The 27343-nt window shown below is 46.9% G+C and overlaps 1 protein-coding gene across 1 annotated transcript in view; it reads right to left on the bottom strand.

Annotated features, from left to right (window-relative positions):
- Positions 1–1548: 1548 nt before the first annotated feature.
- PRKAB1 (protein kinase AMP-activated non-catalytic subunit beta 1) overlaps positions 1549–27343 on the bottom strand; it is a 106563-nt gene continuing 80768 nt past the window's right edge. The window contains exons 7-8 of the mRNA XM_085636260.1: positions 2513–2581; positions 1549–2432 (exon numbers count right to left, since the gene is read on the bottom strand). Of these exons, the coding sequence (XP_085492386.1) occupies positions 2355–2432; positions 2513–2581 (147 nt within the window). The 3' untranslated portion in view covers positions 1549–2354. The remainder of the gene's footprint in view (positions 2433–2512; positions 2582–27343) is intronic.

Raw genomic sequence — 27343 nt, forward strand, 5'->3', positions numbered from 1 at the left:
TGATGACATACTCTCTGAATTATCGCTCCCCCTATACACCTTGCAATATAGCCTCTAGTAATTCCACCATCAAATCTCCATGCAAGGTCATGTTACAGGCATATGAATAGTAGAGCCCTCACTCAACAGGTCCAGTGCATAATCAATACAACTAATCCTAAATCGATCATCTATACCGTAAAACATCCCCTCCCTCCATCCCCTTCCCACAACTCCTCCGGCATGACTCATTGGCTGACTATATATCAAGACACTCAGTTCCTTGTAATCGCCGCCACTGATGACATCAGGACCCTATCGGGCAACGGCGAAACCGTGGCCCTCATCCTCCTGGACCTCTCGGCCGCCTTCAACAGTCTGCCACCACATCCTACGCACTCGCCTCCACGACGCAGGGATCCGCGACAAAGCCCTGGACTGGATCACCTCCTTCCTCACCGACAGAACCCAGAGGGTCCGCCTCCCCATTCCGATCTGAATCCACCAAGATCTCCTGCGGCGTGCCCCAAGGATCATCCCTCAGCCCAACCCTTTTCAACATCCACATGGCACCGCTCGCCAACATCGTCCACTCACACAACCTCAAAATCATCTCCTACGCCGACACACAGCTGATCCTCTCACTCACCAAGGACATCACCACTGCCAAAACCAACTTCCACGAAGGAATGAAGGCTGTCACCGACTGGATGAACTCTGGGAACCGCACCGCAGCCCACCGACCACGCGGGGAACCTGGGGTTCATCCTGGACTCAACGCTCTCAATGACCCTGCAAGTCAACGCTGTTTCCTCCTCCTTCTTCAACACCCTCCGCCTGCTTCGCAAGATCTACAGATGGATCCCCACCGAAACTAGAAGGACGGTCACCCAGGCCCTCGTCAGCAGCAGACTGGACTACGGCAACGCCCTCTACGCCGGAACCACGGCCAAACTCCAGAAAAGACTACAACGCATACAGAACGCCTCTGCACGCCTCATCCTCGACATCCCCCACCACAGTCACATCGCAGCCCACCTGAGAAACCTGCACTGGCTGCCAGTCAACAAGAGGATCACCTTCAAGCTCCTCACCCACGCTCACAAAGCACTCCACAACGCCAGCCCAGCATACCTCAACAAATGGCTCACCTTCTACACCCCGAACCACCAGCTTTGCTCCGCTTACCTCGCTCTTGCCACCGTTCCACGCATCCATAGGACCGGCGGCAGATCTTTTGCCTACCTCGCCGCCAAGACATGGAACACCCTCCCCACCCAACTGCGACAGACCCAGGACCTGCTGACCTTCAGGAGACTTCTCAAGACCTGGCTGTTTGAACATTAGCTGCACTTGGATTCTGGGTCTTTAAGTTTTGCCTTTTCACACTATATGTGTGGGCCTACAGACTCAGCATGCAAAGAGATGTTAGCCTGAAAGTCAGGGCCAACAGTACTTGGCCCACATGACAGGGAAAGTTGGCAGGTAGGACCATATCTTACATTTTTTTTTAAAGATAAGGGAGCTTTAAGTGTGAAACTATCACAAAAAGCCATCCTCGCACACAAATAGCAGCACAAGCAAATCCTTTATTTTAATGTATAAAAATGAAACACCCCCCCAAACAGACATGCAGTTGACTTAACAAAACAAGTTGTGCAAAACTCCTGCAGGTGGTGTCCCTCGTTATTTATGATTAAAAGAACACAAAGATATTTACAAACTATTGGGTCAGACATCATAACCAGTCTTTTGAACTTCTTCATTCTCCCTCAAAAGACTTTCACATGTTCTATAAACCCAAATCCATACCCCACCACCCATAATCATAACTTCAGGAACTATATGTCCGACACTAAAAACGGATTCTCAGATGAGTCGAACAGAAAGCAGTGCAGTCATCTCAGTATCAGGCGTGCAAAATTGAAGCGTGAGGTATTCCATTCAATTGTGTGTACAGTGGAAGGGAGCCAAGGGCAGACTTCGACAACTCCCTTTCAAACAAGCTTCATAAATACTTGCCCCATTCCAGTCATTCCCCCCAAACCATCGGTGTCCAGAGGAAAACAAAAATATGCCATTATGGTTCTGTGTCTGCTTCATGGGTTTGGGTCACTTTGATCACTTATTCTTGGCTTGGAAAAGTAGGAACTGCACACTCTAGGCCTTCTCCACCGCTCTGGCTGCCTGTTGTACCCACTCAAGCTGGGCATAGGTGGTACAAAGCAAGTGTGAAAGAAATGCATTGCTTTACCATGTGAAAATAATATTGGAGTTTAACAGAGGGGAATAAAAGCATATATTGTCCTCTGAAAAATGTGTTCCCACTCCACAGCACCCCACTGTGTGCTTGGCAAATAAATACAGTCCTGGCCTCATATCGGTTTGTACAGCAGCGTGGTGACATACTTCTTCTTGTATCGGTGGGTGGCACTGAGGACCATTACTCCATCCTATGAAAGAATTAAGACATCTTGAGGTGCATGAATGAGGTAACACGTGAAGAATACAAACACACCTGTTTTACACTTACTTTGATTGAAAGTGCATATAGATGATTCAACATGACATGGTTGGGCTCTGGCAGGAGGGCAGGATCGCACTGAAAAAAAAGTGAGAGGTTATTTAGTGTGCAATATACTTGGTCAAAACAGCAGTGCAATGTCATTTAGGGCAGGCAGCTAAAACGTACATTAAGGTATGTGCTTAAGAATCACACTTTATCCACTTAATATTATTACATCCATTATTTTTCAAGGCCCCTATGGTAAGGTTTTCCTTCATTTGATAAAAAAACTAAAAAAACATAGGGGCCTATTTATGAGGCTTTTTGTGTCGCACCTTCACTTATACCTACACTAGGACCCTCACTTGCACTTCACCTATCGGCTCTGGAAAAAAGATCTCCGAGAAGTAGGCCCCTTAACGGGTGCCTGATCGGGCATTGCAGCGCTGGCCCGAGTAGGAGCAGACCCGATGATGAAGCAAGACACCTACTTGTCAGGTGTGTGAGGGTCTTTTTCCAATAAGGAGATCACTCTCCTATTTTCCATTGGTTTCAACCATACAGTTAGCATTTTTCATTTCTCATCTTTTGATAGGAACTTCATACTCAGTGTTTAAATAAAGAGGAATATCCCTCCCAGGGATAACTTCCTGCAAAAAAAACAATCCTGCATGCAACACAGGCACCCTAAGAGGTAGAGAGGGAGAGGGAGAGAGGTAGAGAGAGAGAGGTAGAGAGAGAGAGGTAGAGAGAGAGCGGTAGAGAGAGAGCGGTAGAGGGAGAGCGGTAGAGAGAGAGCGGTAGAGAGAGAGCGGTAGAGAGAGAGCGGTAGAGAGAGAGCGGTAGAGAGAGAGCGGTAGAGGGAGAGCGGTAGAGGGAGAGCGGTAGATAGGTAGAGACGTAGCGAGAGAGAGGTAGAGAGGTTTCTTTGGATAGTAATAAACAATTATTAGTAAGTGCCATATATATAGTTATTTGTGAGATAACTAATGGACGGATACATCCCACATTCAAACAATGCATACAACCTTGGCACGGTCAAAAAGCTAACCCCGCCCCTTGTTTCCCCTTAGCACCGCCCTTGTGCCCGCCCTAAACTCCGCCGACTGCTCCTTTTGGGGAGTACCCACACTTATTTTTTTCCATTTAAAGCACTGTCATATTGGGAATTATACCTGCTCTAAATAGGGTGGGTAGTCTGATGTCCTTACCTTGAAGGTCCCTTCTCCATCAAGCCATTGGAATGAACTTTCTTATTCCAGAGTCAGCAAGGGCATGGTCACTGTAAAGATGATGGTCCATTCAGCTAATAGCAGAGTGCCAGGACCGAGCGTTTGACAGACAAGGCACTCCACTATTTTGTGGATGAGTACTCTGGCTGCTAAACTCTAAATTAAGGGCTACGTTGTCCAATCTGTACTCTGCTTTGCATGTTTGACTAGCCTACCAGTGTGATCTGGTGCTTGAAAGGGCGAGTGTGGCTGAGAGAATGTGGTTATGTAAGGGAATGTTGGTGTGTGCTCTGGGGCTAGCCTCGCAGTGACTTGCAGCTTGATGGAGGATGAAGACATTAGCTGAGGCCCTAACAAATGAAGCCTATATATCTGCCTCTGCCAACAGCACACATCAGGCACCATCCCTGAAAGGCTCCAAGCCATCCAGCTGGACAACTAGCGACACCTCAAAAACTCATCTATCTCAAGTTATATTCATAGCACAACCCTACTCCAGCACTACACCTTAGACACACCCACAGCACCATCATGCTCACGGAACAGCTCTAAGCCACACACCTCAAAAATATATACATATTACTTTATATTCATACTTCACAAAGCACCAACAGAATAAAAGGGACACACCTGCCTCTTCATGTTCAAACAGCATTTCAATCATACAACTATGTGCCCAGCTCCACAGCACAGCCACATCCTCTTACTGATCTACAGATCAGCCATTCACAAGGAATCACCTTAAATGTCCCACACAGTCGTGTGCACAGCAGCGCATCCAAGCAAGAGATACAGTAAAGTTGCTGCCAAACTCAACCACCATATTAAGCTGGGAGAAGAGCAAAAGCAACCCATTATGACAAGACAAACGACAACATCCTTTAGTACACACATCCGTACAAATCCATAAAAGGATCTAGCAAATCACTATTCAGTATAATGCACCACCAAACAATTTCAGGTACCGTAAGATAACAGACATTCCCTGTCTGGCATTTTGAGATGCCATGCCGGGCTCTCGCTTGTCCTGGGCCCTTCAAGAGAGTGCCAAGACTTTAATAGGGTTAGTTGACACTTTCGCCTCTGCTTGTGTTGAACAACCCGGAGGGTATCCCCTCAAGAAGTCTCAGGGGAAACTTACTACCGGCAGCAAGGCCACGTGACAGAACCAGGCTGCCTGGTTGTGTTAGAGAGACGGATAACACGACACGCAAGATAATTGTTGTAGGCAACACTTGTGGGCGTTGAGACATGGAGGAGAAACATACAAAAGGACGCGTCATTGCAGGATAATACCCATACAAAGCAATACAATTGAAAAATAAAAAGGATATGTTTGTTGAAAGAGTTAGACGCTAGGCGCATACAATGTGAGCCTACTGTGCTTTATGCAGTAAAAACCCAGATATTATACTCCTAGGCCCTCAGATGCAGGACTGGGGAGAGGATGTGGTCCGTCGGCTAGACTGACGACTTTGGTGCTGGAAACCAGGGTTCGAGCCTCGGGGTCGCGTCCACATCCTGTGATTCTGGGCAAATCACTTAATTTCCCCGTGCCTGAATGTGTAAAGTAACCGGTGCTCATGTACAGCGCTCCAATACCTTCGGGTCGAGTTTGCGTTATATAAATATGCAAAAAAAAAATTGGGGGGGATGTTCTCTGACCTGCGGGGGGTGCCGTCGGTATTTACATGCCCGGTAGTTGCCTGGTGGGACTATATAACTAACTCCAATGTATCATCTGTTAACTACTCGCGTGGTGACGAGCCCTTCATTGCCTCCCAGTTACTGAGTGCGCAACGCTAGCCCGGTCACAGGGACTTCTGTACAAATGAAAGTAAAAGTAATGAGAGATTCGATAACGTGGAGGGAGACCAACTTCCGGAATCAAAGTCTTGCGTAACGAGTGTAAACACGAGCCGCGGGGGAGGCTCAGCCCTGTACAACACCTTCCAACCACATCAAATCATTCCCAATTGAACTCAGATCAGCAGGTTCCAGACACACGTCTGAGCTGATGAAAGCTTTCTTGCTGTCAGGTTTTAGCTGTGGGATATTCTCTCGCCGCCCCCAGGTCCGCCCGGGCTCACGTGTACCTCCGGTGCCATTGTTGGTTAATTAAGCCCAAGTGTTTCACGTGTGGTGTGCGTAATACCTTTTTTCAAACGCGCTCCCTCTTCACTCGTCTGGGAGGCTCTTAACAGGTTCAGCGCTGCATAGCTTGGCTGCCATTGAAGATATTCACAGATTGCTGGGCAATGGACACAAAGAAAGGACGTGTGACTGCTCTTAACAAATGCACCCCTCTTACTGGTCACTGTCCTTGCTGTGTGAGGTAGAGTTATGTCCGGAGAAAAACAAGGTGCTTTTGCAAGCCCTGCAGAGCTACAGAGCGAAAAAAACAAGCGCACGTGCCTCGCGCTAAAAGTAAATAAAAAAACAAAAAGTTTGACGAGGAGAGGAGGAGGCAGCAGAGGGAGAGGAAAGAGGAGGGGACCTGCCCCCGTTTTCCTTGCGGGAGTGAGCAGGAACCATCTGTTAAAGCTCGCTCCCGCATGGGAATCACCAAACGTGCACGCGTTGCCATTGAAAGCAATGCAACGCGTGCACGTTTTTGGGGAAAAAAGCGGATCGATTCCAAGAGGTCCCCCCTATGCAGCGCAGCGTAGGCGAGACATAAAAATGCTACTAAGGGGCCGATTATGATGTTGTGTGGAAACTTTCCGCCCGACACTATCTCGGAATCGGAACCAACTGACTCGCATTCAGCGGTTCCACCCGACCTATTACGATGCGTCCCATCCTTTCCTATGGGAGCTTGTGTTCCGCCTGACAACACAGGCTACTATGGTGAAGTGGGGTGTGTCTAAAACTATGCAGTTGTCGGAGGAACCCCATGGTGCCTGCCATACAGTGCAGGGTTTTACAGGGGGGTCCTGTAGGTACATCCTCGGCCCCCAACCAGAGGCCTCAGGATGAAGGGGGCCCTGCTAGGGGCCCCCAAAGTCACCTTCTAAGACCCTTTCCGTGTCAGACAGGCTGCCTTGGAAAGTCTGTAGGAACTTGTCATCGTAATTGCAAGGTCAGAAACTCTGTCTATAGAGGTGTACGATGTGATTCTGACCAACACGAATTCTCTGAAAGCCAGTCGGAACCGATTCGGAATGACCGCGCGGTTTACAAATCAGACCGCGAATATCGTAATCGGTCGGGCAGACCGAGTTGGGGGAAGGGTTCCGACACTGTCGTGGAGATTCCGACTGTTGGGAGGAGGCTTTCCGCCAGACATCGTAATTGCCTCCTTAGTCTGTATCTGTTTGTAGCATATAGTGCTGTAGATTCGTATGCTCTACATACTCCTACCAGCACTAGGCCGACCCACACAAGTGAGGTACCATTTTTCTCGTAGGACTTTGGGGAACGCGGGGTGGGTGGAAATTTGTGGATCCACGAAGATTCCAGAACTTTCCAACACAGAAATGTGGGGAAAATGTGTTTTTTTTGTCAATTTTTTACGTTTGCAAGGGATTCTGGGTAACAGACCATGGTGGGAGGCAGTCAAGTCACCCCATCCTGGATTCCCCTGGGTGTCTAGTTTTCAAAAATGTATAGGTTTGCTAGGTTTCCCTAGGTGCCGGCAGGGCTAGGGTTCAAAAACTACAGCTCGTCACGTTGCCAAAAAAGGGGTCATTTTTCACTGCAAAATTGAGGTACCATTTTTATCGGGAGACTTAGGGTAAAGGAACTGTTATTATATATTGACTTTCGATGCATTTCTGCCTTCCAAATGAAAGATATTGAGTAAAAAAGAAGTCATTCTAAAAAATGACTGATAATTCTCATGCTAGTATGAGTATTCCCAATTTCAGAAATGTGCAAATATCTACTGTTTCTAAACTCTATATTTTGATCCCATTTCAGAAATACATAGGTGTCTTTCATACCGATTTTTCCATGTACACATTTTTACAGAATAATTACTATATACCCGGTACATAATAAAAAACCATTGCAAGTTGCTGCTCAGTTTTTGGCTCTGGGTTCGTCGGGTTCTTGGTGAACCTACAAGTCCTATATATCCCCACAACCAGTAATGTCCAGCGGATGTAACGGTACATTGCTTTCAAAGAGCTGTCATGATTACAAGAAGTTACAGGTGAAAACGTGGACACAAAAGGCGCTTTTTTTCAACAAATTTTCAATTTATCCTATATTTAACTGTTAGTTTCTATAAAGAAACCTTGATGGATCTACACAAATGACCCCTTGCTGAATTCAGAATTTTGTCTACTTCTCTAAAATGTATAGCTTTCCAGGATCCATTATTGCTTTTGTACCCATTTCTACCATTAACTGGAAGGAGGTCAAAAGCACAAAAAATAGGCTATGTCCCAGAAAAATGCCAAAACTGTGTAAAACAGGTTGGGTTTCTGACAAAAGTCTGGTATCCCCTAAAAGCTGGGAAAATGGTGATTTCAGCCCCACAAACCCTTTTTTGATAACACTTGCAGGGAAAAACCCAGAAGCTTTCATTTGCAGCCTGTTTTTCCCATTTTCCCCCCAAAAAACTAAATTTTGCTGTATTTTGGCTCATTTCTGTGACCCCTCCAGGGGAATCCACAAACCCTGAGTACCTTCAGAATCCCCATGATGTTGGAAGAAAATGACGCAAATTTGGCGTGGATACCTAATGTGGTCAAAAAGTTACAGGGGCCTCAGCACGCACTACCCCAAATAGCCAAAAAAGGGCTTGGCACAGGAGGGGAAAAGGCCTGGCAGCGAAGGGGTTAATAGCTACTGGATACAGTCGGATGCCCATATTGGGGCAATCCATTTCTTCCTTAGGAGCCAATATCTGCTGCAAAAAACAATAGATTGGATTTGGTTTCAGGAACTCGATCACACAGGATAAAGGTTGGACATAAACTTAGTGTTTTACTACTTCTTACCAAAATCAGCAAGCACTAAGATTCCAAATCTAAATCTCAGTAAAGATTTTTGGCTAGCACATGAAGTAATAATGTCTATAAAGAACTCATATGTTTGGAGCACACTTCAAACCTAAAAATAATTCAATCCTTCTCTAGGTAACTTGACAAGCCACCTTGCCATAACAAAAGTCCAATATTTGTGTTTCAGTCATTTCGCGGATAGACTCCAGCTTGTCCCAAACTCCATTCAGACCTAGTGACTAAAACCATGTCCTTACAATTCGAAGTCATGGGATATCAGAAGCATAGCTCAGGTCTTTAACCTTGAGTAGCACTTTCCTATATAAGGCACCTAGGCACCAAATATGCAGCCAGAATAGAAGAGGCTTAAGGTTAGCAACATGAACAATACATTTTAAACCTAGATCAAGATGGCACAAAATGGCAATTTTAATGAAGATTTTAAGAATGTTTTGCTTTTTGCCAATCAATATTGCAGTGACCCCAAACCTCAACTCCATATAGGACTTTGTACATTTGAATAGTTATGAATACATGTTCAAAACTTAATTGCTTTGACTTATTTATTTTTTTGTTAACCCCTTCGCTGCTAGGCCTTTCCCCGCCCTGTGCTAAGCCTTTTTTTGGCTATTTGGGGAGTTCGCGCTTAGGCCCCTTCAACATTTTGACCACATAAGGTATCCACGCCAAATTTGCGTCCTTTTCTTCCAACATCACAGGGATTCTAAAGTTACCCAGGGTTTGTGGATTCCCCTGGAGGGGACCCAGAAATTAGCCAAAATACAGCTACATTTTGTTTTTGGGGGGGAAAAAATGGGAAAAAAGGGCTACAGATGAAAGAGTCTGTTTATCCCCTGCAAATGGTATCAACAAAGTGGCTTGTGGTGCTGAAATGCCCATCTTCCAGGTACCAGCAGACTTTTGTCAGAAAACCAAAATTTGTTACACAGTTTTGCCATTTTTCTGGGACATAGCCTATTTTTGCTATTTTGTGTGCTTTCAACTTCCTTCCAGTTAATGGTAAAAATGGGAATGTAAGCAATGATGGATCCTGGAAAGCTATACATTACTGAAAAGTAGACAACATTCTGAATTCAGCAAGGGGTCCTTTGTGTAGATCCTTCAAGGTTTTCCTATAGAAACTAACAGTTGAAAATAGAAAACATTGAAAATGAGTTAAAAATAAAACAGCTATTTGTGCCAACTTTTCACCTGTAACTTCACCTAAGTATGACAGCGGTTTGAAAGTAATATACCGTTACAACTGCTGGACCATTCTGGTTGTGGGGATATATACAACTTTTAGGTTCACCAAGAACCCGAGGAACCCAGAACCAATAATTGAGCAGCGTCTTGCAATGGTTTTTTATTGTGTACCGGGTATATAGCAATTCATTTGGAAAAATATAAACAGGGAAAACTCGGTATGAAAATCACCTATGTATTTCTGAAATGGGAACAAGATCTAGAGTTTATAAAAACAGTAGCTATTTGCACATCTCCGAAATTGTGGGTACCCATACCAGCATGTGAATTATAGGTCATTTTTCAAAGTGACTTCTTTTTTATACAGTCTTACATTTGGAAGACAGACATGCATTGAAAGTCAATGGATAAAAACAGTTGCTCCACAACTTTGTGGTCCCCCAAGTCTCCCGATAGAAGGGGGGCTTGCCCCGATATGTCCCCAAGTGGCCCCTGATCTGCCCCCCCTCCCCCCGGCGGCAGATCAGGGGTTACTGCCCCATCCACCCCCCGGGGCGGGGGGAGAAAGACTGTGGCATTTTTTAGGGGAGGTGTGGGTATTTTCATGCCCATTCTGGGCTGACCTCACCCCTGAATTAAAAATAGAAATATTTCCTGAGGCCTAGTGGTCTTTCTGGGGCAGATAAGGGAGTATTGCCCCAATATGCCTCGGGGGGGGGGGGGGGGGGGGGATCCTTGCGATCCCCAAGCAAGGATCCACTAGGGAGGGGCACCATTTGGAAAGGGGAGATTCTCCCCTTTACAATGATCTGGACGGTTTCTCGTTATCAGCGGGACGCTCTACCTCTCGGCAGACGTGGGTTACTTTCATTTGCACATTCAGGGAATTATTTTAAGCGGCTTGTTAATTTAACACCCACAGAATGGAGCGCGAGTCTGCCTCTTGAAGCTGCTTGTACGAGCATTATTTTCGCTAAATCCTCCAAGCTGAATCCGGGCATCAGTCCCATTAATCGTGTGATAGTGAGATTTTACTAGGACAACCTCAGCAAATACTATAGGCCAAGCTTTTTGCCCTATGCTCCTTGGGGTTCTTTTCTATTGGATTTAAACACCGACCGTAGAACCTCGTCTTTCAATCCTTGGGCTTATCTTATCTTAAGCAACATTTATAAAGCGCACTGACACCATAAGTTTCCTGGCGCTAGCAAAGTACAAAGTTTGTAGCGAGATAGGCTAACCAGAGGGGGTGAAGAGCAGGGTTTTTAGGGATATTCTAGAGTTGAGTAGGGAGCCGCAGGTCTTGATCGACAGTGGAAGGGGGATCCATAGCTTGGGGGCCAGGTAGGCAAATCTGCGTCCGCCCAGTTTTTTTTGTTTGAAGGTTGGGGCGGCCAGCAGATGGAGATGGGCCGACCGAAGGTTGCGAGCCGGGAGGTGCTTCGTAATAAGAGCTTTAATGAAGTCTGGGCTGTTGCCATGGATGGCTTTGAAAGTCAGGCAGCCGGCCTTGAAGGCTGCCCTCTGTGCGATAGGTAGCCAGTGCAGTTTGTGCAGCAGAGGCTTTGCGGATTGCCACTTTGGGGTTTTATAGATAAGTCTCGCTGCCTGATTCTGCACCATTTGGAGGTGGCGAAGCAACACTGTAGGTAAGCCGAGGTAGAGGGAATTAGAAAAGTCGAGGCGGGATAATACCAGCGAGATCACAACTTGTACCAACGCCGCATGTGACAACAGGTGGGAAATTGAGGATTTTACGTAGCTGGAACATGCTGGAAGAGATCACAGCGCCTACCTGAGATTTAAGGGAGAGGTCGGAGTCAATAAGCACTCCTAGGCTCTTAATCGAGCTAGCAGGCATCGGGGCAGAGCCCAGCTCACTTGGCCAGAACTGGGGGACCCAGTGTGCTAAGCTCTTTCCTGGCAGAATAAGCTCAGTTTTCCCGCGGTTGAGTTTTAGTTGGTTCTGGTTCATCCACAGCTGTATGTGAAGCATTGCTGCTTGGAGTACAGCAGCGGAGTCAGGGGAATCCAGGGGAAAAATGATCTGCAGGTCATCCGCGTAGTTGAAGACGGTGATCTTCCACCTCTTTAGCGAGTGAATTAAAGGGCGGAGGTATAGGTTGAACAGTAAGGGGGAGAGGGAAGAGCCCTGTGGGACCCCACAAACTGTGGGTGCCCTGGGTGCAGTATAAGGGCCCAGGCGAACCGCCTGTCCTCTGCCCGTGAGGAAGGATTTAATCCAGTCAAGGGCGAGGCCATGAATGCCGGCCTGCTCGACACGGTGGAGAAGAATGTTATGATCCACCGTGTCAAACGCTGCCGAGAAATCCAGGAGCACGAGTGCCTGCGCGATTCCTCTGTCTGCATTCCCTCTCAAAACGTCCATCACCGCCAGAATGACGGACTCGTGGAATGAGCCGGCCTAAAACCAGCTTGGTTAGGTACCAAATAGCTGGAGCTCTCAACAAATTTCGAGAGACAGGTGGTTACATGGGCCTCAAGGATCTTAGACAGATATGGCAAGAGGGAGATAGGACGGTAATTGGAGAGGGTAGCAGGGTCCGCTCCTGTTTTTTTTTTTAGGAGGGGGACCAATATAGCCTCCTTGAAGGCCTTGGGGACCGTGCCAGAATTAAGGGAGGCGTTCAGAAAGGAGAGGATGCTATCTGGTAGGGAAAGACAGATTTCCCTAAAAACAGAGGGAGGGCAGCAGTCGTTGGGGGACCCCGACTTAATGCAGGTAGAGAGCTCGGAGAGGGTACTAAGGGTAAGGACCGAAAAATGGGTGAGGGACAAAGGGTTAGAGACGGGGACGTCCAGCAACCCACTAAGCTTAGGGGGCGGGATGGTGTTCTTGATGTCCACAATTTTCTCAATGAAAAAGGTATTTAATGCATTGCAGGTCTCTTGGGTGGGAAGCCGAGTAGGTAGAATTCTATCATCAGAGGTGAAGTCATTCATTATTTTGAAGATTTCTTTTGGTTTATTATGGGCCAAAAGGATCCTGTCAGAGACATGTGCGGCTTTGGCTTTAGCTATCGCACCTTTATACTCTTTACGGGCCGCTATATAGAGCAGTCTGTCAGGGTTCAAGTAATCACGTCTCCAATTACGTTCTAACTGGCGGAGCTTCAATTTCTGAACCTTGAGGTCACTTGAGAACCATCTTTGCGCGTTGCCATGCCTGGTGCGCACAAATTTGGTGAGAGGGGCGAACCGGTCACTGGCTATCTGTAGCCAATTGGTGATGTCGCCCTGAAACCTTGGCGATCATAGGAGCTCCATTTACACGATATCCCACCTGCCAGAGTGGGGGCTTTGACCCTACCTTTAACTATGATGGTAATGTCGATCATTTGGTGGTCCGAACAGATACAGGGGGAGATGACTAGGTTGGTTAGGGCTACATCGTGTGTCCAGATATGGTCGAGGGTATGACCTTTCGAGTGAGTGGAATCGGTGACATGTTGAGTCAGATTAAGACTAGAAAGGGCTTCAAATAATTCTGTGGCATGTGGTCCGGCTCGAACATCATTGAACCAATAGTTGAACTCCCCAAATAGAGCAACTCTGGTATGGAGCATCAGCAAATTTGCCATTTGTTCGCTTAAGGAGATAGGGAACATGGGCATGGGATAAGGGGGACGATAAATGAGTATAAGCGAGAGGGCACCTGTCTCAGTTTCAAGATGAATGACCAAGTTTTCTACATCTGGCAAGACTAACGAGGCAGTGGCAATAAATTTAAATTGCTTCCGTATGATGGCTGCTACCTCACCCCCCGGGCGGCTAGACGGGCGATTAGCGTTAGGAATGTAATAGTCTGGGGGGAGAGCAGCAAGAATGTCTGGGAGGGAGTCAGCGGTGAGCCAAGTTTCCATGACTAATAGCACATCAGGCCTTTCAGTAGTCAGCAAGATAAAAATGTCTAACTGATGTTTCACCATAGATCGTGTGTTAAGGTATATCACCCGGAGCGGGGTGTCGTTCCTCGGTGCTAGTGGCCGATGGTCATGGGAGGAAGAGGGAACTACATGCTCCCTACCACCAGAGGGACAGTGAGAGATGCCTGCCCCTAGGGCTTGTTTGACCGTGCCGGGGGAAGGTGGTATGACCGGGAATTGTAGCTGTCTCAGGGTTTTGCCTGAGTAGAAAAGCGGCAGGGCAGCACTCATGGCCCCTGGTCCAGGCCTGGCGCGGACGGGCGCAGACGGGCTTGCCTTTGGCGCGCCCGCTGCGCCCGTCCGCTGCACTCCCGTGGGAGATGTTGCATTTGGCCCTTGTGCCCCGCCTTCAGTCTCCACCCCTAGAAGGCCGATTGGCTGAGGCCTGAGGGGAGAGAGCAGGGGGACAACTGGATCTGCTCGTGGATCGCAGTTCGACTATGGAGGTAGTTTTTCAGGTATTTTAAAATATAACAATGTGGAAGCACACAACAATTTCCTCAATCTGTTAAACTACGCGCGGTTTCTTAATCAAAGGAGCGCGGTGGCGACAGCAGCTCTAACAACACATACAAAACATACAATTGCCGGTTTGCTGCATGGAGGGAGCTTTTAACCAGTGCCCCACCACCAGTCTCCACCCCTAGTAGGCCGATTGGCCGAGGCCTGAGGGGAGAGAGCAGGGGGACAACTGGATCTGCTCGTGGATCGCAGTTCGAGTATGGAGGTAGTTTTCAGGTATTTTAAAATATAACACAATGTGGAAGCACACAACAATTTCCTCAATCTGTTAAACTACGCGCGGTTTCTTAATCAAAGGAGCGCGGTGGCGACAGCAGCTCTAACAACACATACAAAACATACAATTGCCGGTTTGCTGCATGGAGGGAGCTTTTAACCAGTGCCCCACCACCAGTCTCCACCCCTAGAAGGCCGATTGGCTGAGGCCTGAGGGGAGAGAGCAGGGGGACAACTGGATCTGCTCGTGGATCGCAGTTCGAGTATGGAGGTAGTTTACAGGTATTTTAAAATATAACACAATGTGGAAGCACACAACAATTTCTGAAAATCTGTTAAAATGTGCGCGCTTTCTTAATCAAAGCAGCGCGGTGGCGACAGCAGCTCTAACAACACATACAAAATGTACAATTCTGCCTTTGTCAACACTTTCAATTGTTTCTAAGACTGGGAGAATTCCAGCTATATCAGCATTCTCCCACTTGAGTTGCACAGGTCCCATTGCCTTTTTTAATTGAAAATTCCCTACATGCGCCCTGAGGAAGGTGATACCCCAAAAGGATAAAGGGTTCCACCGAAACGCGCATCGGCGCTCTGAATTAGTCCCCTTCGTCCATTCATTCTGCATTTTGATTCATTTTGTTTTTAAAAAAAATATTCTTTTTTGATTTGGGAATTGTGTTTTGTTTGAATGTAATCAACCTATAAAACATTTTTGTGTTATGATACCAAACTTCCGGCTAAAATCAGAAAAAAACATTGTGTATTTTGGTATCTCTTTATTGTGTATTCTGGTATCCCCCTATCTGAAATTATTGTTTTTGTCCACGGACACGCAGTGAGAGGGGACTCAGTGCGTATTATCCTGCTTTTGTATATATGCGATGTATGTATTGGTGATTTCGCATGAGTATGCTGTGGGTATGAAAGTGATTGTATGCTGATGAATGAACTGTTTGTCAATGGGATCTGATGAATTTCACTGAAACTGTATAGTCACGATTTGTCCTCATGAATGTATTAATGTTTATGTACAGAAAAGTCAGAAAATAATAAATTAGTCAATGACTATGCTTCTCTGAATACGGTTATTGATTGCGGTGACTTAGCAAGAGCGGTTAACGGAAATAGGTGACTTTAAGCACCCTTAGAATTGATACAGGTAGAGTCTCCCTTTGGTCTGGTTTGGTTGCCCTTTACAAAGATACCTCACATCTTTCTACGTGCTTGGAGGGCTGAGATAGGCCCCCGAGCACGTGGAAAGTGAAAATGAAATGAGCATCTTGGCTCATTTCGGTTTACCTGAAATGAGGTCAGGGCGACATGCGTGCTGATTGTCATTTCAGGGAAACCAGGGGAGCAGCCTCGGAGCCGGGGAAGCTCACGAGGCTGTTGGGGGGTAAAGGGAATCCCTCTGCCATGTGTGAGAACGGCACACCAAAGGGGTTAAGAACAGCAGTGTCTTCTTGTTGTAGGGTTGACTGACTTTTCAAAATTTTAAGGAACCAGGAAAGAGGTTTAGCCAATCTAACTCCCAGGTAATAGAAATATTTTACCATATCAATTGGGTGTCACTCATTTTTAATGAACCCTAGAAGGAAAAAAAGGGATTAAAAGGAATGTTTTAGATTCTAGTAGTGTTCATTTCTAGGCCGTGAAGTTTGTATAAGATAGAAAACTTGCTCACTAGAATTTTAGATTTCAGCAGGGTATCACTTAAAAGTAACTATGGGATCTTTTGGATTACTAATTTCGGGGAGTCACTTTTGTAATTAAGCAAATGTTCAATTACCTTATCAATAAAGGTTATGAACAGGATCGGGGCTAATGCACACCCATCGCACACAACTCTATTAAGCTAAAAGGTAGGGGTTACCTCCCCATTCACCCCCAGTGGGCCTGAGCATAGTTATTAAAATACAGGCGCATTTTTAAAAATTTGACAGCACTTCTAATAGCTCTGCTGTCAGAACATAGTCAAAAGATGCCCTTAAGTTAACAAATGCTGCATATAAATGTTCCCGCTTAATTACTATTGGTTTTCCACAGGAGGAGTACAAAGCAGAAAACCTGATCAGTTGTACTAATACATAGCCAAAATCTAGTTTATAAATAGGATAAAACTTTTGATTCAGTCATCCAAAGTTGTAATTTATCCAGCACTTGCCTGCTGAAGACTTTTTGTGAGCTGTCAATCAGATGAATTTGGCTATAATTCCCAGGAGAGGTGGAACATGATTTCTTGCAAATGGGAACACTTTCCGCCCCCTGCCAGGACTTTGTGACAAGAGCACCTGCTCAAAAAGTGTTGAATACAATATTAATATAAAGGGCCCAAATAGATGGCCCGACCAGAAAAGGTTCCCGGGAATCTTGTCCAGGCCGGGAGCCTTTCCATTTTTCTGGTTGTCAACTGCTTTCTGTGTGTCCAAGAGCAAGAAATCAGTGGCAGTAATAGGCTGATTATTAAGAAGATTTGCACTTTGTAAAATAGCTTATGATGCATGGTCACTTGGGGAACGGACTGCAGATAGATTTGAAAAAGTTAAACCAGTCTTTTGGTTGAACGCAAGACACCTGTTTTTTTAATACCCCAAGACTCCTGTGGACTATAAGTTACAAGTTTATTTGTTTTTGCACAGCTAATAAAAGCCACTTCAAAATTTTATAAGACCGTAAAACATATCATAAAAACATTATTCAAAACAATTTTAAAACTATTGATTCTCGACACATATATAAAAGCGTGTTTACATACGATAAAAAAAATTGAAAAATGGTTTGGAAACAATTATAAAATCCATAATTGACTATTAAATGAATTAATAGTAATACAAATTTGATAAAGAAAATTCTATTTAAAAAACTGATAATCGAACCATTGTTAAATGAGTAGACTTATTTGATTACCAGTGGATCAATAATTCATGTGTTCATGAAAAGAAAAGTATAAATCGTAAGTATTAAAGTGCATGCAATCAAACTTCAGGTACCAAAGCACATATGGGAATAAGGATGGGAGGTGACAATTATACTCTGCAAGTGTCTGGCAAAATAGCAGCTCTTAACAACTTTTCTGTTTTATGTAGGAATTTAATCAAATTACAGATGGCCTGTGGGTGAGTGTCATTGAGCAGGAAATCTACTGCCATTTGAATTGTTCAAGAACCTTGTGAAATCCATAACTGGCGAAGACATTTCCTGCAGTTGTTTATTAAAGCCGGACAGGCACAAAGAAGATGAGACAGGTTTTCTTGGGACTGAGCACACAGCCGACACATACTTGATACTGGACCTATCGACCACAGGGGTAAAAGGTCGAGTGATGTAAATTTTCCCATCCTAATAAGACAGAACTTAATTTTATAGTGCACAGCAAAAGTATCTGTTAAGTATTTTTGAATACCTCTTTTGTTGTAGCTTCTTTGTATCAGATGTGCATGCTTTCGAGCCATAAGAATCTGACGATCTTGTACAAATGATGCCTTTTGTGTTAATCGGTTTAGCAAAATTCTGATGTGGAAGATTCAGATTCCATAATCTTGCAGTTGTTTTAAGTTTCAGGGCTTCATGAAGGCGAATCACCCAAGAATTCTGAGCTACTGTATGGTTCATTGAAGATACTTCTTTCCAAATTAAACTTTTCATCGTTCAACCTTTGGCAGCACGTATAGCATGTACATATTTAAGAGTGTAGACCTTTTGGGCTAAAACTTGGTCACACAATGCAAATTCTAATCTAATTTGAGCAGCTGTAGAATGATTTGGGAGTTTAAATAGAGATTTAAAAACTTGGCTCTGGGATTTGTCCAAAAAGGAGCCCAGTTTCCCGGGAAAGGCTTCTGAACCGTATACTAACGTAGGTATTAGCATGGCTTTGACTATTTTCAGCGAGGGATCGAAGGATGGTTGTTTGGTATGTTTGAAAATGGACTGGAATGAGAATAGTAGCGACGGGCGCTTTTGTTTAAGGGAGTTCTCGTGACTTAAATGCCCACCCTTATCATCAAACCAACAGCAGAGGTACTTCTATATGGATGCGGTAGACAGATGGTGATTGTTGAAGCACCATGTACCTCGTTTTTTTCCCATCCAAAGATCACAACATTGGTTTTCTCTAGATTTACTGTCATATAGTTTATATTGCTATGTGAAGATAAAACATCAAGTAGTCTTTGTAGCCCCCTGGCTGTTTGACTCAGAAGAACTAAATCATCGGCGTAGAGAAGGGAGAAAATGTGAGCTTGACCCAATTTAGGCGCGTCAGTAACAACAGCATTCAAAGTAGGAGCCAAGTTGCTCATTGTAGGACTTAGCCTTTTTGGCTAAAGTTCCATCAACGTTTTGCTTTCCCACTAGACCGTTTTCCTGACATAGAGTAGCCAATTCAGATGCTTTGGGTACTTTGCCACTGCTGATCAGTGTCAAAGTACAAGTGTTCCCTGTGTAAAGTGTAATGGTAATTGGTTGGCCATGATTGGTATGTTTACCTTACTATTAAAGTCCTTAGTGATGTGAACTGTGTGTGCCAGGGCTAGTAATGCAAAGGTGCGCGGAGAAGGGAACTAAGGCCTGCAGTGTAGGGCCTGCGCGCAGTTTGCTAAGTTAGCATGTAGGCCTGACAAGTGCAACCACTTGTCAGGCCTTACTTTCCCTTTTGCGTTGACAGTGGGCACCCCTGTGATAGGTCCCGGGTAACCCCAGGGCAGGGTGCATTGTAAGTAAAAGGCAGGACATATACTGAGGTGTGTGCTATGTCCTGAAAACCACTCCATTTCGTTTTCCACTGGTGAAAGGTCATCCTGCCCATAGGACAGAATGGGGAGGCTGGGTATTGTGTTTGTTAGCCTAGTTTCCCATAAGTTTAAAATGTTGAGGTGAAGTTTAGTATGTATGAACTCACAGTGTCATAACACATCTTTCTATGAAAGTGGTTTGTTACTGTGTGTTCAGAAACCATTCTTTTAGAATGTGGCTGAGTTTTGTGCTTTAAGCATTTCTGTGGGTCTCTGCTGAATGTGGATTGACTGTCTGGATCTGAGAGGTGAAAGGAGCTGGGGGAGGTCTTGACCCAGGGAGGGGTTGAGATGGCACCAGGCTGACCTGCATCTGGAGAGAAGGTGGAGGAGAAGCCCCGGGAGGTGAAGAGGCCTGGGTTGCTGCTATAATACAATTGACCCGTCTCCTGCTGAGTGAATAAGGATCCAGACCCCGAGTATCAAAGGGAGAAAGGTGACACTGGGAGGGAGAAACCCAGAACTGATTTAGGCAGGGGTCAGGGACCCCTGAGCACAACGAACTTCAAAGACATTTAGGGGTATAACTATGAGAGCGGAGACCCGCTGAACGTTGTAATAGAAATGGATTTAGACTGAAAAGACTTGGACCCATTTCGTGGTCAAGAGGAACCACTGCTAAGGAAGGAACAACAGAAGAGGCTGCTGGGAAGGACCGACCCTTGCTTTGTGATCTGGGGCTGGTCTGCAGTTTGCTGTTTTAAGCAAAGAAGAGGCTGTTGGGACTGTGCTTTGTGCGCTGGGTCCCCCGGATTGAAGAAGACTGTGCTTTGTGCTGTGTCTTGTTACCCCAAGGGCCCGCGGTGAGCGGACTCCCTGTTTGGATACACAGGAATATAAAAGTTTCCGGAGAAGTTTCAAGCGGCGCGGTGGGTGCGTGTTGTGGCAGCTTGAGACCCTCGGAAGTTGTGCCCTTAGATCTTGGACACACAGAGGAGAAGTGAGACTTGGATGCTCTGGGTGCGTGTTGTGGTGCACCGCAGGCATTGGTGAAGAGCTCCTGGTCACCGTATGCATCGGAGGTGAAGTGAGACTCTGACGCACAGTGTGCATGTCGTGGTGCACTGCAGGTGCTGGTGAAGAGCGCCTGGACAGCGTGTGTGTGCATCGGAGGCGAAAGGAGTCTTGGACGCGCTTTTTTTTTTTTGGCTCGGGCTCTTAGTGGCCTCGAGGGCAAGATGGCCGCCGTAGCTCTGTAGAAGAAAGTCGCTTCTCCACCTCTCTCCTATCCTAGGATGTTAAGCGGCTTGTGAATACGGGGATGTGGCTCCTTGATGGGCTTTTATCTAGCATCTCGGCAGGAGCATCAAGGCTAGGCTTACTGAGGAGAATTTCAACTGAGGCGAGGAAAACTTTGTCTGGCTGTTGGAGTAGTATATGTAGCAGAGCTAAAACACCTTTCAAAATGTCGCAGAGAAGTAAGCTGGATAAGGACAAGGACAAAGATAGAGATAAAGACAAAGTAGGAGCAACTGGGTCGACTAAAGGTTCAGCAACAAGAGAAGAAAATCGCTCTGGAGCGATCCCAAAAGTACCAGTCACTACCGCCAAAAAACAAACGGAGCATCTTAATCGCTCCACAAAGGATGCCCTACCGAGAAAAACTGAGAGGCAAGGAAAGAAAATCGAGGCAAAACCAGAGACCCGTTTAGCAGCGAGCAAGGCTGCAAGGGAGCTGACTATGGAGCCAGAAGGGAAAATACAGCGCTCGCAAGCGGCGATCTCAAAGGAACAGATGCGGCAATCAACACTACCTGAATCTTTTGTTTTGAAGGCAGCCCCGCTGGTTCAGAAGCAAGCGGACGACCCTCGGCAATCTGGGGGGGTGAGCGGACATCAAATGACATCACAGATCAGAGCAGGAGCCCCGCGGCTTTCAGCCGCGTTGAACGCGCGCGCCGAAGTAACAGCAGACCGCGAGGACGGAAGCTCTGCAGTCCCGGTTGCTGGGCAACCGCTGAATGCTGAAGGAAATAGCACGCTACAAGCGGTGCAGAGCGCCGGAGCCAAGAAGGTGAACGAGGGGGGAATGCAGAAAGACGATTCAGATTGCAACGCGCTAGAGCAGTTGGAAAAGCATAACGTGCAAATGCTAGACGCACTGCTAAACGTGGAGGCAGGGTTGAACAAAAGAACTCTGCAACATTCTGAGCAACATTCTGAGCCGAGTTGGGGGAGCACCCAGAGCCTTGAAGGGCACCAAGATCTCGATCGGGACAATGTTAAGGGTGGCAGAGAAGACAGAGGTATGAGCGGTGGTTCCCCTGAATTTTTTTCAGTCAACGAGGGCTCTGATACAACGGATATTAGTGATCCCGAAAATGAGCAGGAGCGGAGTTGCACAGACCACACTTTGGGCTCAGACACAAGTGGGGACTCCAGGGACCTAGCGACTCAGAAAAAAAGAGTTGGAATTAGAAGAGATGGTCGAGGGTCTAGAAGTAATATGAATAAAAAGCTGTCGTGGGACTACTCTGCTACGTCAGAAACTTACCAGGAAAATGATCCGGGAGAAAGAGATAATGCTGGGAGGCCAAAACCTCAAAATGTAACTCTTGAAATGTTATTTGGAACACTAAAGCAGATGCAGTCAGAGGTCAGAGCAGAAAGTAGAAGAGCAAAAAGAGACACAAAAAAACTACAAGCTTCACTAAGAAGAGTAAACAGAAAGTACGAAGAGGTTGAGGAGAGAGTAACTCAAGTTGAAGAAAGGACTAGCAGAGTGGAAGATGAGGTAACAGATTGGCAGACTTTTAGAATGGAACAAGGAAAAGTAGTGGAAGACCTACAATGGAAATTAGAAGATTTTGAAAACCGCCAAAGGCGGAACAATGTAAGACTTTTGGGACTTGAGGAAGGGCGGGAGGGACAGGACCCGAGAGGATACGTGGTTAAGGTACTAAAAGAAGCCTTTCCAGAATCAAAGTGGCACTGGGATCTAGAAGTACAAAGAGCCCACAGATACCCTCTGTTTGTAAGAAAAAATCGTGGGGGTCAAGAGAACGCACTACCAAGAGCAATGCTGGTTTTTCTAGGGAACTTTTTAGCGAGGCAAGAAATAATTGATCAAGCTAGACCAGATTCCAGAAAAACAGCTGACGGAAACACTTTCTTCGCCAGGCCAGATTTCTGCCACGTTACCGTGGAAAGAAGGTGGAAGTTAAGGAAGATGATAGTACCCTTTCAAAAGCAGGGTGCAGAAGCTTATTTGTTGTTCACGGCAAGACTGAAAGTCATCAGGAAGGGGTACACCAAGATGTTTATGTATGAGATAAAAGTGGGAGAGTATCTAGCAGAGATCACGGAGCTAGACAAAGGAAGAGCTCCATCGAAAACGCCACCAAATAGCCCACCAAAAACCCCGTAAGGGTCACAAGATATAACTAACAGATGAGAGATCAGGATAGGAGAGAGTAGTGACACTGCAGACTACAGGGGCTACACATAGGTCAGGATTGACCTATTTGCCTGTAGTAAGGGGGGGTGGGATCCAGAAGGGAGGGGGGCAGAGGGGGGAAAGGGGGTGGAGGTGGGGGGGGGAAAGACACACACATAGGAGGTGGTTGTAAGCACAGTACATGTAAGGAAGATTTGCGAGGCAAGTTACATAGTAGCTTAGTAAATAAAACTATAGGTAAGGAAATAATGAAGCTTATTGAAATATGGTTGGCACAGGTATATACAGAGGGTAGGAAAAAGTATGAATTACAATGACTTGTAGGATAGCTTCAATAAACATCTGTGGGTTAAATGAGCTAAATAAGAGGCTCAAAACGGCTGCCCTGCTAAAATCGTTAAATCTCGACTTAGTGTGCCTTCAGGAAACACACATTGAAGGCACTAAGGCTTATTTACTGGACCAGCTTGGCTTTAATGTATTAGCAAAAACCAATCAAAATACAAAGACGAGAGGTGTGGCGATTCTAGGTAGGAGACAGGATACGCTGGTTATGAGAAAGAAGGAGGATCAGTGGGGTAGATGGGTTATGGCAGAACTAAGGTTTAGGGGGGAAACTATCACGGTTGTCTCGGTTTATGGCTCCACAGGAGATGATCCGGATATTTGTCAAATTTTAGACGCAGAATTGGCGCAATGGCCGTAGCCATTATATTTTGCGGTGATCTGAATCTACACGATGCAGACAGTAGCTTTTTAGACCCTGATAGAAAATACTCAGGGAGGAAAAAGAGGACTTATACAGCCTTGGTGGATATGGTAACACATAACTTGTTGGAAGATCCTTGGTTAAAATGTCACCCAAATCTAGATGGGAGCACCTTTTTTTCAGCTCCTCACCAGATAATGGTTAGGCTGGATTACTTTTTAATAACAAGAGGACTGTTGGATAGAGCGAGAATAGATAGGGAACCAAGGATCATCTCAGACATAGCCCGTTAGTCTTAACTGTAATAATTGGGCAAAGGAGAAATAAAGAGTTAAGGCAATGGACATTTGATAAAACACTGCTCCAGGATCAGCGGTATAGGGAAAGAATGAGTAATTGGTTTAAGGAATACTGGGAGATAAACAGGGGTACATCATCGCCAGGGATAGTGTGGGATGCTTTTAAAGCTGGAATAAGAGGGGAAACCCTGAGCTATGTAATTAAGGATCAAAGAATGTTGAAGGTAAAAGTTGAACAAGCTAATAAGCTAATCATGGAAGCAGAGGAAGCACTTATGACAGCCATACATACACACTCTCCAATTGATCAGATCTTATTGAAAATAGTTGCTCTCAAGGCCGAAGCTATGGACGGGATGGCGAAAAAAACAGTAGAGAGGTATATAGTAAATAAAGAAAAGGTATATGAACTCAGTGAAAGAGTTGGCCATATACTGGCTGTGCGAGCCAGGCAAAAGGACGGGATGGCTGATATAAAGGAGATTAAAAACTTTCAGGGAATTAGGGTGAAGGAAGTTGAACAGATCAGAGAGGTTTTCAAACAATTTTATACGGAGCTTTACACAAAGGATGGTCTGGAGAGAGAGGAGGATATAAGGACATATTTAAGTGAGATAGAACCCTCAGTGCTAGCAGAGGAGGACAGGAAGGGGTTGGAAGAGTTATTGCAGTTGGATGAACTGGTTGAGGCTCTGAGGGACTTACCATCCGCGAAGGCAGCTGGTCCGGATCAGATTCCGGTAGAATTTTACAAAACCTTTCAACCTTCTCTTGTAAATGAAATGTTTAACGTTATGTTGCTAGCACAAAAGGGCGAGTCTGTTCCAGAATCATGGGGCGGCGCAGATGTCATTGTAATACTGAAGAAGGGTAAACCTGCAGACATCCCGGGGTCCTATCGCCCCATTACTCTAATGAACGCAGATGTCAAGGTGTTCTCCAAAATGCTGGCGAAAAGATTATCTAGGGTTGTCGAATCAATGGTAATTCCCTCTCAGCATGGGTTTATCCCGGGTAAAGGAACAACTCAACACATCAGACAAGTAATTACGGCATTTGATGCAGCAAGCACTCTAGAAGACCCTATGGCAGCTTTGTTCCTGGATGCTGAGAAAGCATTCGATAGGGTCTCCTGGAGGTACTTGTGGGAAGTCTTGAGATGGTATGGTATAGGGGCAGGATTTATCAAGGCCCTGCAGACCTTATATATAAATCCGACGGCCAAGATAAGGGTCAATAGAGGACAAACATCCGCAGTTAATATCCAGAGAGGAACAAGGCAGGGATGTCCCTCTTCTCCCCTCCTTTTTGCTTTATACCTTGACTCCTACATACGTAAGTTGGAAAGCAATGATCAGATTCCACCACTAGCTTTAAATGGTTGTAGTTTTAAAACGTTAGCATATGCGGAGGATGTGGCCATCCTGACTGCAAAACCCTCAGACGCTATCAGGGCAATTGAAGAAGAAGCTGTGCAATTCGGACAGTTTTCAGGATATAGCCTGAATAATGATAAAACACAGATAGTCAAAAACCAGTGGGTAATATGTAACGATGACAGGGTGGTGGGAGCGGCAACCTACCTAGGGGTGCAAATTACAGCAGAGGTAGATAAGATTGTTAAAAGCAATATGACACCTTTAATAGCTCAAGTCAAAAAGGATTTGGAAAAAATGAATAATCTACACCTGTCACTGGTAGGCTGTACAAACATCATCAAGATGTTGGTTTTAGGCTCGCGATGAAGATGGCCGCCTGAGCCTCGAGCTCCTCCACGCCGCCAGTCTATCCTGAAAATATCCGACTCCCCTTCACCACTAAACGACATATGGGAGCTGGATCCTAGTGCCTGAGTGCCTCCGCATCCCGTCGCTGAGACTCCGGGCCCCATTGGCCGCCCCAATCCAGAGTTACGGGGCTTACCTGCAGGCGGAGCGCTGGGCCTCGGCTCCCCGAGCTGGAGTGACCTCGGGGCGGAGCTGCGTCGCCCTGCGTGCGGGACGGAGCTTTGGAGCACGCCGGTCCCGGCGTTGCGGAGACCTGACTCTCGTGGTCCCTTCCTGCTCCCTGCCGGGGGGGGGACGAGGCGTTGTCCGCTCTGGCTTTGGCTTTCACCCGTCCCCGCTTCGCGAGCGAGGGAGCCTGATCAGCGTGCTGGGAGCCTGGAGGGGAGTCTCGGTGTCCTCCCATCCCCCCTCCTAGCCTGGACGCGGCGACCTGATCGGGACCTGAGCCGCGAGGCGGCCTGCGCCGGAGTGGAGGCATCGTGGAGGGGGCTGCTGAGTGAGCGTTCCCACCCGGACTACCCTGGAACCCAGAAGGTGAGCGGTACAGCCATTTTTGCGCCCGCCCTAGAGACAGTGCACACCCGATGCCCGATGCGCCCCGGATGATGCCCGCGGACTGAGAGTGGGCTGGTGCAGGGAGCGCTAAGCCACAAAGGAGGCCCTGGGGGAATAGTGTCAAGACCTGCCAGACGCTTGCTTGAAGCATCGGACCTCTCCTGAGCCCCGGCTGGGGTGGTGTCTCCCCCGGGAAAGTTGCCCTCAGACGCCACGAGAGAAGGACGTCGCCCTCTTGGAGGGGGCCGTTGCCGCGTCCGGGCTCGGACCGCCTCAGTTTCGACCAACACAGCTGCGTGAAACGGACATAGTGGGTGTCTAGAGGCAGCGCAGCCACCGCTGTTTCTCGGGCCTCTCGTCCCGATGGAGGTCGTGCCCCCTGATACGCCTGGTCTGCACCACATGGTCTTCTGCTGCTAGTACGCTTGTGACATTGGGGACGCAGTGGATGGGTCGTAGGCGCTCAGATTGATATTATTGCTGGCGATATCGCACCTTGAAGACTGCGCAGTCCTTGACGCCCGGTCGGCCCGGCATACAGCAGTGACATTGCAAGGAGCGGCCCGAAAGACAAACCAGACTAGTCTACTCTGCCTCTGGTGGCTCGGCCCGAGTGCTGCCACAACTCCTGTCTGCGACACCTCACATCCCCGGAAGCAAACGGAGCCTTCTCCGGGCTCACCCCGCACGCGTGCCTCACACACCCCGGGCCTCCCGGAGCCCGGACGGGCCTGGAGCGGACGCGGCGAGGGCCGGACAACATGGGGGGAAAGGGCCACCGCGGAGGGGCACAAGCGAAGCTTGAGAAGTACGCCTTCCTTAAGGACCAGGGTGCGACCCCCCCCCCGGATAAGACAGCGGAGTTTACGCTTGCGGATGTCATGGCCACGCTGACCCAGATGCAGGCCTCGATCGGCACGATCTCCACAGAGGTTACACTCCTCAGGGCCGATGTCGCTAAAATCAACTCCAGGCTTTCCGAGGTTGAGGCGACCACGGCAACCCTCACCCACGACACGGCCGACCATCAGAAACGCATACAAACTCTCGAACAGGTGCAGAAACAGCTGCTGGCCAAGCTGGATGATCAGGAAGGCAGGTCCAGAAGAAACAACGTCCGGGTCGTGGGTGTACCGGAGAGTGAACGTGGCCCGGCATTGGACCTCTTTGTGGAAAAACTAATCACCGAACAGCTGCAGCCTCGTCGGCTCTCAAAATTCTTCTCGGTGGAGAGGGCGCA

This window comes from Triturus cristatus, chromosome 11, assembly GCF_964204655.1.
Source record: "Triturus cristatus chromosome 11, aTriCri1.1, whole genome shotgun sequence".
NCBI classification, from domain to species: domain Eukaryota; kingdom Metazoa; phylum Chordata; class Amphibia; order Caudata; family Salamandridae; genus Triturus; species Triturus cristatus.